The 13,399-nt window shown below is 49.1% G+C and overlaps 1 protein-coding gene and 1 long non-coding RNA gene across 5 annotated transcripts in view; one reads left to right on the top strand and one right to left on the bottom strand.

The window, feature by feature from the left end:
* Positions 1-614: 614 nt before the first annotated feature.
* Positions 615-5,344, bottom strand: Cited1 (Cbp/p300 interacting transactivator with ED-rich tail 1). 4 transcript variants are annotated; one of them, XM_021153730.2, is made up of 3 exons: positions 5,245-5,344; positions 1,789-1,913; positions 615-1,229 (listed from the first exon to the last, which is right to left on the bottom strand). In XM_021153730.2, exons 2-3 carry the CDS (start codon positions 1,846-1,848, stop codon positions 678-680), a joined length of 612 nt encoding a protein of 203 aa, XP_021009389.1. In that variant the 5' UTR covers positions 1,849-1,913; positions 5,245-5,344; the 3' UTR covers positions 615-677. The 4 variants fall into 4 exon arrangements, with proteins under 4 accessions (XP_021009389.1, XP_021009391.1, XP_021009390.1 ...); XM_021153732.2 differs by lacking the exon at positions 5,245-5,344 and adding an exon at positions 4,701-4,759; XM_021153731.3 differs by lacking the exon at positions 5,245-5,344 and adding an exon at positions 3,963-4,136.
* A 1,395-nt stretch (positions 5,345-6,739) lies between these two features.
* Positions 6,740-13,399, top strand: part of LOC110286601 (uncharacterized) — a 134,786-nt gene continuing 128,126 nt past the window's right edge. The window contains exon 1 of the long non-coding RNA XR_015047163.1: positions 6,740-6,833. This is a non-coding gene — a long non-coding RNA (uncharacterized LOC110286601). The remainder of the gene's footprint in view (positions 6,834-13,399) is intronic.

The raw sequence follows: 13,399 nt of genomic DNA, 5'->3' as shown, positions 1-13,399 counted from the left end.
CTGCTGTAGAAAGGCAAAAGGCTAAAGGAATAGTCCTAAATGGGTCAGTTGACTTGTTGACTTTTCTAAAAAAAAAGATTTATGTGTATGTGTTTTGCCTGTATATATGTGTACCACATGCATCTCTGATGCTGGAGGTAAGAAGAGGGTGTCAGATCCCCTGGAACTGGAATTACAGATGGTTGTGAGCAACCATGTGGGTGCTGGGAACTGAACCCCAGTCCTCTGCAAAAGCAGTAAGCGCTTTTAACTATTGAGCCATAGATGCAACCCTGGATTGCTGGCTTTTAGAGTTGGGAGCATATGCCACGTACCAATGATGTGCCGATGGCAAGGAAGCTGCAGACATATTTGACGCAGCATGCCTTCTTAGAATGTCTTGGCCACCAGACTCTCCTGTGGCCAGTCTTCTTCTATAGGACAGTGTTTGTGGAGTCTTAGAAAATTGAAGTACCAGGACTCTTGAGGAGATAAGGGCAGTGGTGGTAGCAGAAGTTCAGAGGCCATCTGGGCCAGCCTTCCCACACCCCTCAGGCTCTTGCAACCCCAGAATTGCAGCCCCCAACTTTAGACCCCTATGAAGAACACACTCAGGCAGTTATCTCTTTGCAAGTTAACTTTTATTTACAACAGAATCGGTGGCTTTTTTTTCCTCATTTTTTTAGGGGCACTTGCCATCAGCAGCCAGAGGGAAAATCTGCAGTGAAATCAAACTCATTCTGCCCTAGCCACAGCTCGGGAAGCTCATTGGCTCGATCTAGCCCCAACTCAACCACCAGAGACATCAGCACCTCCTCATCCACCGGGTCAGAATCAATGATAGCAGGGCTCTGGGCACCAGCAGGAGGAGTGACCGATCCCGGTGAACCTCCCACTACCAGCGGGGCAGTGACCCAGTTTTGCATGGGCTCTTCCTCCCCTGGTAGGCCTGCACCAGTGAGGGCAGCAGCAGCAGTAGCCGCAGCCCCTTGGTACTGGCTATTAAGCTTCTGAAGCTGCATGCTGGCCATCAGGTGAGGGGTAGAATGCAGGTTGAAGGATGGGGGTTTGGTAGAAGGGGTGGCAGTAGGAGAGCCTATTGGAGATGTCGATCCAGAGGAGCTAGTGGGAACTCCGTTGGCTTTGGCTCCATTTGCGGTGACCCCGGGGTAGTGCAGGACGGTCACTGCCTTGCGATCCTTCACTCCAAGGTTGGAGTAGGCCAGAGAGTTCATCTCCTGGTTGGCATCCTAGAAGACAGAAAGGCATACCATAGTAGCCATCCTTCTGACTTTCCCTTTGGAATTCATGAGGATCTGGAATGCTCCTGAATGCTCTATATTTGGAGTTAGTGGGTGGGTAGGTGGTAGGAAGAGCCCTGGACAGTTAGGTTTCTTTTGCTATTGTGGTTCTGATTCCTAAGTTTAGAGCTTAGCTGTAGCACTGGAGAACACCTTACTGGAAGTGGGCCTCCCTCCCCTGCTACTCCATGTGCTCCCCTGTCTAAAAAGGGCACCCCGTTTTCTCTCTTCTCAGCCTCACTATAATCACTTTATCACAGTGGTCTTGTTCCAATTCTGCTTCTTTGACCCATTTCCTGCTGTCTCTTTCAACACCCCTAGTGAGTTTGATTCAACCACTTTTGAACAAGTTATTCTCATTTTCCCCAGACGAAGCCCTGCTGTATCTTCTCTGGTCAAGCAGTGTGGCTACAGGGCCACACCTAGGAGGTCCAGGTATGTGACCTCCTTCCCTAAAGTCCATCTTTCCATGCCTTAGTATCTCCATCTGTAAAATGACAAAACTCACCTCTTTCCCAGAGGTGGTACCACCCTTGACATCAAGTGCAGGCCTCGACATAGTTGGCATTTCAGAGCCTGGGCAGCAGTCCGATAAATCGGTGGCAGTTGATGCCGCCAGCTGGGCCTGTTGGTCTGCAAGTAAAAGAGAAGAAATAATAAAGGTAAAGGGAGAACTAGAAAATTCCAAGTCCGGGTGAATCCATTCAGCTACACAAGGACGCTGATAGGGTTAAACTCTAAACAGAGAGCACCTGGGCCCCGAGAGCAGAGACAGCTGCCACTCTGTCCTGAGCCAGGGGCATGTTCTATTCAGCCAGGGTCTAACAGTGACCCACAATGCCAAGAGAGGACACATGGACATTTCCTCAGAGTCCAGAGGTAGGGGTGGCACTGTTTCTGGTTCTGAGAGCAGGCATGTCCCTGAGAAAGCAGTATACCATGGCAATGGGTCACTAGCATCCAGGTCTTCAATGGGACTGGGAAAAAAATGAGAATTCAGAAGAAGGAAGATGTAGTAAGTCTCCAAAGCCCTGTCTTGGGCCATGCCTACAAGAAGACAGCAGATCAGGGTGTTCTGGAGACCCCAAGGCAGCAGGAACCCCACAGCATAACTGGGATAGCCCAGTTCCTCCATATCTCAAGCTTCTACAAGACAATTCTTAGATTGGGCTTTCCTAGGACAAGTGTCCCAGAGCCCATAACCAGGCCACACCCACGTGTGGCTGAGAGAAGAAAGGATTCTTCCTGAGGGAAAATCCTCTGGGTTTTAGCAGGGAAGCAAGAGCAGCAGGTTGGAGAGCATCATCTAGGAGTCCTATGCCACAGGCCTCTTCTGACCATTGGCCAAGTCTTCATACCTGAACTTACCCAGATGGCTACTAAAGTCATGGGTGGATTCTCTTGTCCAAGTGCCAAAGAGATAAGGGAACGAGGGGGGGGGCAAGATAAAACAAAACACCCACCTCAAACTGGGAAAATTAAGGACCCCAACAGTCATTTCTCAAAGGGGCTGGAATTTGCTAGGACTCTATCCTCCTTCTTACTCCCAGTGGTCATTAAGAATGTGCTGGCTTCTAAAGTTACCATTATCCCCCTATTTCCCCCCTTTTGATATCAGCCTACTGGGGGGAAAGGATGGAAGCAAAAGAGAAAACACGGGTGGGGGTGGGGGTGGGGGTAAGGGAGAGGCACTTGCTGGGTTTCACACCGCTTGACTGAAGAAGCAATCCTAGGATATTTCAGCCATCTATCTCAAGACAAGGGCGCTAAGGTGCACCATCGTCAGGAGGGCCAGCACTGCCCTGCCACTAATTCAAGTTCCTCATCGCTTCACCTTCGTATCCTTCTTCTTTCTCCCGTGCGCTACTCGTACCCCAATGTACAAAAAGGGGAAAAAAAACCCCAAGAGCAACAAGAAGGGGAGGGGGAAATATGAGGAAAGTGCGTGTGTTCTGGTGTGGGCTCGCCGGGCAGGCTCTTGTAACATTTCCCTCGTGGCGCGCCAGCCCGCACCCCTCGGGCAGCTCCGGAGTCCGTCTAAGAGGCGATTGCATACCCCCCACCCCCACCCAACAACCCCAGTTTCTGTCTCCTACCCCACCCTTCCGTTCATTTGAGGGAAAAAACTTGGTTCACGGATGTCTGGGTCTGCTCCGAGCCACGAAGTGGTGACCGCGGAGCCGCGGCGAGGCTCCGCGGAAAAAAAAAAAAAAAAAAAAAAAAAAAAGCCGCGCAACAAGTGCGGACTCCGCGGCTCGCGTCTCCTGCCTCCCGCCGCCCGGCCTCGCCTGGCTACCCTCTGAGAAGGCCTTCGCCAACGCTGTTGAAGGGTGAGAAGAGGAAAGAGAAGGGGGGTGGGGTGGGAAGGGCGCGGCAGGTGTGGGTGGGGGTCGTCTCGAACCTGTCCCGAGAGCAAAAGTTAAAAATGGCACCAACCGGTATACTCCACCTCCATTGCTACTGAGAAATCTAAATGTCCAAACAGCACTGCGGCTTGGCTTGCACGCGCTCCAAGCAGCCCAGCTAGACTCGCCACCTTAAAACTAAAGGCCCCTTGTTTACGGACAGCTCGCCGGGCCTCCTCGACGCGCCCGGAGAGAGCCACCGAGGCGGGCTTGGCCGAACGGAGCCCCGCACGCCAAGCGCGAGCACCAGTGCCGGAGGGCTCTAAGCGTCCTTTACCTCAGGTGCTCAGAAGCAGACAGGCGACGAAGCACGGGGTCTCCGCGTCAGCGCGACTTTGGGGACCCGCAGCGTCTCCGCGCGCGGGGGCGCACTTTGGCGCCAGCGGCAGTGGCTCGCGCGCCTCCCAGACACTTCCGAGCGCCCTCGGAGCGTCCGATGCTGCCGCTGCTCGCAGCCGGCTAGCAAAGATTCGAGGTGCTGAGGTGGGTGCGATAACTTAACCCAAGGTCACAACGCTAAAAGTGGCGTGCGTGGTTCAGACTAGCTGTCCCGCCCCTGATCAGGCGCCCCGTGAGGCAGAGGCTGGGCGCCGCGCGGCCGCTTCCCCTCGAGAGGGGCGTGTGCACGGGGGTCGTGCTGCGTGGGGAAAGCAAGTTGCCAGAATGTTCCAACTTGCAGCACGCAGCTTGGCTGAGTTCAGCCAGAAGCCCTTCTCGCCTCCAGCCCCCCAGGAAACAAGAGCTTTGTGCGGCCCCCGAGCGGCCTGATGCAGTCCTGGGTATTGGCAAAGTCGGGGAAGCAGAGCCGGAGAAAGCGCGGGCGCCGGAGTGGATGTGCTGCGGGTTTCTCCGGACAAGTGGGCTCCGCGTCCCGCGGGCCGGCCGGGGCTGCCGCCCCTCTGCCCGGCAGCTCCGGCAGCAAACAAGTCCCCCAGCCCCTCGGCCAGCTTGGCCGCCTCCGGTGCCCTCGGCCCCTGCTGCCCAGTCCAGCGTCCTGCCGGGCGGCCCGGCTTACCTCCGCGAAGCTGCTTGCCCGGGAGAGGAAAGCTCACAGGGACTGAGGTATGGACGAAGCGACCTAGCCCCGAGCCCCTTGGCACGCACGCTGCTGCCGCCGCCGCCGCTAGCCACTCGCTTCAGAGTCCCCAGCCGCACGGGCGGCCACGCGACCCCAGGGCGCCTGGGAAAAGCCTGCACCTCCGCGCCGCGCCGCGCCGCCGCACCGCACAGGGCAGCGCCGAGCTGCCCCGACCCGCGCTCTTGCCGGCCCGCAGCTTCGGCGCCCGGACTCCGGGGCGGTGGCGATCACAGCCACCACGCTTGGTTCTCGGCGCGGGGACCGGGCTCTTAAGCCCCCACTGCCTCCCGTAGAGCCCTGGCGCACAAGCACACAGCAGCAGGCTGGCCTCGGCTAGGAATCCCAGGAAGGACAGACCCCCTTTCCCCCCTTTTTTCCCTCTCCCCCCAATTTTCACGTCTTTATAACCGGCTTAGAGCATTATTAGCACATGTCCTGGCTCGTGGGCGAGTTGGTGGCAAAATCTGAACTGGATACTTACGGAGGGCCCGAGTGGGTGCTGTGCCTTCCTCGCGTCTGGTCCTCTCTGCCAGGAGCAGCCCCGCGCCGATAGGTTGTGGGAGGAGCAGCCGGGCGGAGCTTGCTTCCTCACCGCAGCTCGGCAGCGCACTTCTGCAGCTGTGCCGCCGGGAACATTTTATAGCGGCGGCTGGCGTGTGTGGCCCTTTAAAGGCGCTCGAGCTGGTGCAGTCACCGTGGATCTTGTGAAAGCAAAGGGCGGGCTAGGGAACAGAGTGCGTGCGTCTCCTCCTGTCCCTCAGCCCTGGGGGCACGACGCAGCTACTGGGGTGGGGCTGATGGTCTCTGATTATGGTCACTTCTTGCCCAGTGCTCTGGCCCATACTTGTTTTTCTAAAACTAGTGACAGCCCGAACCTGGGACGTGGGCTCTCCCCACCACCCTGCATGGACTTGCCCAATAAATTCCACTTAGTAATTTTACCGAGGCGAGGGAGAGCTGTTAGTGTCTGTTTTCTGACCTAAATCAAGTGGGTCGCCAGGACGGGCTTCAATGGATAGAGAGAAGAGCTGTTGGCTTAGGGAAAGGTCCAGAAGAGGGACTTGCACACGGGACGGTGTAGGCAATGCACGGGTCTTAGTTTTCTGCAGGGCTTCCTCCGACCCGGTTTGCTCTTTTTGAGCTATGTCTTCTCATCGTGGAATGGCCGAGGTTGGCGTGTCCCTTACCCCCTAAACTCCCTACATTTTGTGCAGGGGCACTTAGAGAGATCATATGGCAGCGGTGGCTTCCCTCAAGGCCCAAGGTTGGTTTCAAGGCTTTCTGTCCTGTGGTCATCCAGGGCAGAAGGAGGCTGGCAGGATGCGACGACGCTGGGAAATGCTGTTCTACCGGACCGTGGGGCTAGGTGCATGCATGCAATTCACATGGCTCACGGAAAAGCCAAGAACAGGCAGCGGGTTCGAAAAGATTACCACTGAGTTCGCAGAGATTCCTCTTGCCACGATGCCAGGTTATTTTATTATGATTATATAATTATTCACATCTAGCAAGAATAACATCTTGCACGTAGAGCACAGAGCACGTCTCTTGTGTTGGTAAGGTGTCTTACAAATCCTCACTGAAAGACATCTGGGGCTTCTCATTTCAAGGCATGTTCCCTGTGGGTAGAAGCTCTCACCTCTTTCACCCCTTGCAGGAAGGCCACCAAGATTACCCTCCTCTAATCAAGCCTTCCCCATTACCATCCTATCCACTCCCCCCCCCCCTCTTCCATTTAACAATTCAGTTTATACTGTTTGGAAAACATTGTCCTTTGAAAAAGTACGATGTTAAGGAAACGGAGGTGTGTGTGTGGGGGGGGAAGGATTGTTACAGAGTCATTTCACTGTCTGTGTCTTGTGTCTTTTTAGTTGGCTTTGATGACCTGAAGATCTTTTTTCTTTCTGTTTTTTATTTTTTTAATTTTTTTTTTTAGGATCGCAAAGTGTCCTTAATTTGCTCTTCTAACAGAGTCGTGTTTGTTGACGAAGTGACCGGCTTGCTGACAAAGAGGGGGCACAAATGGAGGCACAGAATTAGGCCCTTTTTTGGCATTTGGAGGAAGCTGGGGTGAGTACCCTGAGTAATCAGGCCACCCTTTCCCCTTGGTAGGCTGAAAAGCTGCCTCTCTTCATTGCTGATTGCTTTGGTCCCTCCCACTCTGCTCCAACTCGAACCCGGGAACCAACCACACTCCCCACACCATCACTACACTTTTCCACTTGGATTGTGGGTTGTGCCTAGTTTCCTGTTGAGAAAAGGTACAATCTATAGGGATCCCAAAGCTCTACTGGGGTAGCAGGCAAGGCACCCTTCCAAAGCCTCCTTAGTATTTGCCTAAGATCAGAAAAAGTTTTTGTGAAAGTAATCAGTAGAGGAATGGACTTAGGCTTTTGAACTACAGTTGCTAATTTGGACCCCTGACCCTTCTCCTCTTGTTGGACTCTAAAGCTGGTTCCTAAACTGCAGATGCAGCTGGGTTGCAGGCTCCGGATCCCGGACCTGTGGATCCGCCCTCCATCTATTGGATGGTTCCCAGGCCAATTGTTAGAAAGAGGCATATGTTCATCTCAGCTTCTGGAGTGTCTCCGGAGCAGTTGCTCAACAGCTAGCCCCTTCCCCCATCCGGATCATTGAAGGGCAGAAAAGGTGTGCCCTCCACCACATTTCTATATGCCCAAGTTCCAGAAAGCCCCCTACACCACCTGTCATCTCCACTGGCCACCTCCCATGGAGTAGGAATGAGAAGGGTTTTTAGCACTCAGCACTGAAGCAGAAAAGCCATCCATTTCCTTTTGGGGGAATGGGAGTTGAGGTTAGTGGCAGAGGCTGAGAGGGGGCAAAGAAGACATTTGCATTTCTAGGCGAATATGCCTTGGATGACTGACTTCCCAGCTGGCCCCAGGCTATCTCAGATCTCTCGCCTCAGGCTATCTCGGAGTTCCGCTAAACTCTTTTCTCCAAGTTGGCAACTAGACCATGCCCCTGTGAAGCCAAGGTAGAAGAAATGCTCAGCCAGCAATAACCTTCTAAGTGCTAGCCACAAGCCGGGCATCGACTGTCCCCTCCATTCCATCATTTCACTTAGCTCCGAGGACAGCCCTGTGAGGCTGGGTTACCAAAGGGGAAAGAGCCTCAGAGAGGTGCCCAAGCTGGCACAGGCAAGAGGAAGGGAGTTTTGACCCTGGTGAGGATGGCTGCAGTCTTTACGCTACACCCTTACACTCTGCTGCCTTGGAAGGCGAAGAAGCAGTCCGGAGTGAAAGTTCAGGGGTTAGTGACCTGGATTAAATCCCTCCTCTGCCATTTGCTAGCTGTGTGGTCTTAGGGTAATCAATTGTGTGGGTTAGTATATGTGTGCTCAGTTTCCCTATTAAATGGATATCACAACAAATTTACATAATCTGTAAGAGCTAAGAAGAAAACCTTTAGCTTGATTGATTGGTGCTGACAGTGTAGTAAAATGGCTAGCGCATGCTGGGATTAGTATTGTAATGTGCTTTGCGATTCTTTGGCCCTATCCCTGTCTCATCTCACACACTTCAAGAACACTTGCTGACCTAGTAATTTAAATACCAGACTGAGAAGGGGATGAAGACATCTATACACGTAGGAAGAAACTCCACTTACAACAAAAGCTGCCTGGACAGGAATAAAAATAGGAACAATAAAAGATAATCACATGTTATGGGTTTTTTTTGTTGTTGTTTGGTTTGTTTTGGGTTTTCAAGACAGGATTTCTCTGTGTAGTCCTGGCTGTCCTGGAACCAGCTCTATAGACCAGGCTGGCCTCGAACTCATAGTGATCTGCCTGCCTCTGCCTCAGCACATGATCTGTGCTGGGATTAAAAGCATGTGCCACCACCCTGCCTGGCAATAATCACATTTTATAGGTCAGCCTATAAATGTAAAAGTGGTCTCCAAAAATATACTCAATATTTGTATAGGAAGGTTTAAAAGTACAAATTTAAATTTAAAAAATTCTGTGTGTGTGTTTGTGATTTAATTTGCAACACATGTATGCAGGAGCCCTCAGAGGCCAGAAGAGGGATGTGGAACTGGAGTTCCAGATGGTTATAAGCTGCTATGTGAGTGCTAGGAACTGAACCCAGCTCCTTTGCAAGAGCAGTCAGTAATCCTGACTGCTGAGCCATCTCTTCAGCTCCCCTGTAAACACTTTTATTCAAGTATTTAGAAAAGCCAACATGGTGGCCCACAGTTGTGATTCCAGTATTCTAGAGGCTGAGACGGGATCACTAGTTCTAGACCAGTCTGGATTACACAGTGAGTCCAGGCCAGCCTGGGCTACACAACAATTTCCAGAACAGCAGGGCTAAATAGAAATATAAATATACACACATATGAAGAATTGTTTGTAATAGAAACCAACCATAAAGGTCCATGTCCAGGGAGTTTGCTTTAGTACTTTAACCGCCATCTCCAAAATCCTGATTTTAAAAACTTTTATTCATAACAAAATATTGAATAGAAGACCCTGGGTACAAAGTTACATAAATATGATGGTGGTGCAGAGGGTACAAAACCTCCAAAATTAATACTGTGAATAAAGCAATGGTCAGAGGAACAGCCAAAAGATGATAGTGCCAGAAAGGGGCATAATTCTGAATTATTTTTCTCTATATTTATATAATACATTACTCTTTTTAATTGAATTTACTTATTTGGTATATGTGTGCATGTGTGCCTATGTCCCCTTTTGTACCTGCCACAGTGTATGTGTGGAGGTCAGAGGATAGCTTCCCATGTCACTCCTGGGGATGTCACTCAGGCCATCAGACTCATTCTATCTGCTCAGTCATCTCATCAGCACAGTATCTTCATCTTCATCTCCTCTTCTTCCTCCTCCTTTTTTTTTTTTTTTTTTGTTTTGAGACAGGGTCTCTCTCTGTAGCCCTGGTTGTCCTGGAGCTCACTATGTGGATCCAGGTGACCTCAAACTCAGAGACTTATCTGTCACTGTCCTCTGAGTGCTGGGATTAAAAGTGTGTACTACCACATCTGGTATATTTTTCTTATGTACATTTATATTTAATAAGCTCCCTAAAAGTAGATTTTACTTTTTAATTGTTTATTTGAGGTGATCTATTACTCTGTAGCCTAGAAAGGCCTCAAACTTTCAGTTGTTTGGCCTCAGCCTCTTAAGCACTTGGGACCACTTTTTGTTGAAATTATATGTACATAGAAAAAAAATGTTGTATGCAAAGACACCAAAATGTTGTGATTATAACTGAGTAGTTACCGGTATTATGGATAATATTTTTCTTTTTCTTTTTTAACTGTTTTTTGCAGTATGATTACATTGTTTTCTCACAATTAGAACAGATTTATAACTTGAAAAGTGCATAATCAGTAGTATTCTACTTGTAGTAAAATTATGAATGCAAATTGAAAAAAATGGGAAGGAAGCATATTGAACTATTAACAGTCTTTATATTAGTTACTAAGGGATTGTGGGTAATTTCTTCTCATTTTTCTGTAATATAGTCTTATTATTTTTATAATTAAAATAAAATGATACCTATAAATAGCATATACAATATGATCCAACTTTTGTTAAAATTAATATGTGCATAGAAAAACTAATAGATTATTTTGAAATATGTTTGTCTTTGTGTGGTAGGGTATGACTATTTTTTCTTTATAAATTGTTTCTTCATTTTCCAAATTTTCTACAGCTATCATGTATTATTTTTAATTGTGAAAAATGTAAATATTTACAAAGCAGTTTTATATTGGAGTTTTTATGAGGAAAGGGTGCCTATGTGGGATTTGCTTTGAAGCCAGAGGAGAGTGGGGGTGGGGAGAATTGTTGACTATAGGTGCATGAGGCTGCATTGTGATGTTTTCTTTGTGAATGCTTGACATTTTCATAATGAATATTGTTCTTAAGAAGCCTCTTTCACAAAAACCATTTCTTTTTAATTCTATGCCAATTGTATTGATTATCTCCCTTTATTGGAAAGCTGGGATTCAAAGTGGTGGAATTACTTGTCCTGGGTCTCCTCACTCCAAGGCCAGGACTTTGCCCACACCGCAATGGCTAGTTCTGCTCCTTTTCTTCTTCTTTATTGTTTTAAAAGCTTTAAAAAAGACTTATTTATTTTTGTCTTGAGTATGGATGTTTTGCGTGCATCTGAATGGGTGCCAAGAACACACCTGATGCCCACAAAGCCAGAAGATGCTGTTGGACTCCCTGGAACTGGAGTTAGGGATGGTTGTGGGCAACTTTGAAGTTGCTGGGAACTGAACCTGGGTTCTTAAGAATGTGCTCTTAACCCCTGAGCCTTCTCCAGCCTTTATTATTATTATTATTATTATTATTATTATTATTATTATTCTGCTTTCTTTCATTTTGTTTTTGTCAATACTGGAGATCACACAGAGCTTCACACAGATAGTACCAGTGAACTGAATCCTCAGCTCTGATTTTTCATTATTTTCCCCAGTAATTAGAAATAACATTTTATCTGATTATGAGTATAATTGTTCATGGAACAGGATTTTGAGAGAACAGGGATGTACTGGAGGAAAACATGATAATCAACCCCTGAGCATTGCTGTTAACCCTTTGGTGTTGGGTCTGCAGACTTTCTCAGTACCTCTTACTGCAGAGATAGCACTAGTGGCAAACCTGTTCTCAGTGAAGAGTAGTTGGACTCTTCTGAGTGCAACTGCAGCTGTTTAGGGTTCACCCATCCATCCCTTCCACCTTCATTCTTTGTCCCCATCAGAGGCTATAGTCTGAGTCTTTTTTTAAAAATCACCTTCATCTCAACCATCCAAAATGAGGAAATAATGTCCATAGAGGAAGTCCAGGTGACCCTTCTTCCCTTTCCAATCTGGGGACTCTGCCCAGAAACCATCTTAGGATACTGGGCACCTGCAACCCCTCCAAGTATGCCTGTGCCTCCATTTCCCCATCTGGAAGATGCTAGTGAGAATAGCAGACCAGTAGGCCCCTGCCAGGGAGTGATGAGCTAATGTCTGTGGTGCTTTCCAGCCCCTCTGAGCAAGGTGCTGGAGCCTCCCAGGCCTGGCCTGCGCCTGCTGCTGCCAGCCTGATCGAGTGCCTGGCCTGGTCTGGCTGCTCAGTGGAGGGAGAGGCTGCATTCCTCTGACCCTGGCCAGCCCAGTGGGCTTGGACAGGCCTGCTTTTGCTTCTGTGGTTTTTAAAATTTTTATTATTTTTATTTTTTATTTTGTTCAAGATGGAAAAGAAGAAATGGAACAATATCAGTTAGTTACTACGAGGAGGAAAGGGCCCTGAGAAATTAGAAGTCTACAGAGATAAGTGGTCACCCCCACCCCCACCCCCATCCCCCAAGTGCCCTAATTAGGCTATAGATTCTAGTGGTGCTTTCTTATTTACAATGGGGTAGGGGATTGTTTAGAGAGGGCCAACAACTGGGCTCAGTTGAACAGATTCCCTACTTGAATTCTTGTCATTTATGCATAACAGAAAAAAAGCCATACAAACAGCTCTAGTCATTATGGGTCTTTCATCTACCTGGATGGTTCTGCTCAGTCCATTCTTTGGGAACACCAGTCCAATGTAGGCCCTCGTCTCTGCGTCTGTCTAACATTCAACCTCCCAAGAACCCACTAACAGCCCTATGTCATTGACTTACTTATTATTATTTTTGCTGTGGTAAAGATGAAACCAGAGCCTTCCACATGCTATGCTATGGGAACCTCATCCCTCACCTCCATTTTGGACAGAAGGCATCAGGGTTCAGAGAGTTGAAATAAGCCCCAGATCCCATAGCTAGGAAACAGCAGAGCTGGAATTCACAGCAAAGTCTGACTCACCTTTGAGGTCAAACTCCCTTAGGCTACCAACTTCTCTGTCGTCTGTGTCTATGCCTTCCTTCCTTCTACTGGGATGGACGCTTCACCACTTCCATTTGCAGTAAATGGTGAACACATGTGGGCAGAAAGTATAAGTGGTTCCAGTTGAGGGAAGAGCCCAGTTAGGGGCAGTGGTAGCCATCTCTAGAGACCAAGGTGGGAGAGGGCCACAGCCTGGTAGATGGCAAAGAGGATTCTGAAAGAAGTTAGCATTCAGCGAAAGGCATCGCTAGCGTTCAAAGAAAGGGGGTGTGAGGTGGCCAGAGAAAGGCAGAAAGTAGCAGTTAGGTAGCTTGGCCCTGAGCTGTTGGGTTTCAGCAGTGAAGCTGGAGGCCTTGAGAAGGTGTGAGTCTTTGTGGGGGAAGCAAAACTCTGCTTTAAACATGTTTAGTTTAAGCTGTTGGCAGAACATCCAAGTGGAAATAGCTTGCACACAGCCAGGAATATAGGCCTGGAAAGAACATGTGGGGTTGTGTCAAAAAGAGCAATCGTCGGGATGACTTTGGGCCAAACTGTGGAGAACTTTGCCCTGCCTCCCTCCATTGACACAGAAAGGAGCTTTCTCCTGAGGACCCTGGGGACACTGTCATTTTACTGCAGCCCGCTTCTTTCCCATCTCTGGCCTCTGTAGCCCAGCGCAATCACAGACACAAGCTTCAAATCCCCGAAGAACAGTGTGAGAGGATCTCAGCCTGTAAATTTCCCCACACCAAGGATTGACAGGGGCCTCATCTCACTTTTTTTGAATACATGTAGGCTGGGCCTTA

Source organism: Mus caroli, unplaced genomic scaffold, assembly GCF_978045245.1.
Source record: "Mus caroli unplaced genomic scaffold, Mus_caroli_1 scaffold_5, whole genome shotgun sequence".
NCBI lineage: Eukaryota > Metazoa > Chordata > Mammalia > Rodentia > Muridae > Mus > Mus caroli.
The sequence above is the reverse complement of the archived record's forward strand: the minus strand, read 5'-3'. Positions and strand labels throughout refer to the sequence as shown.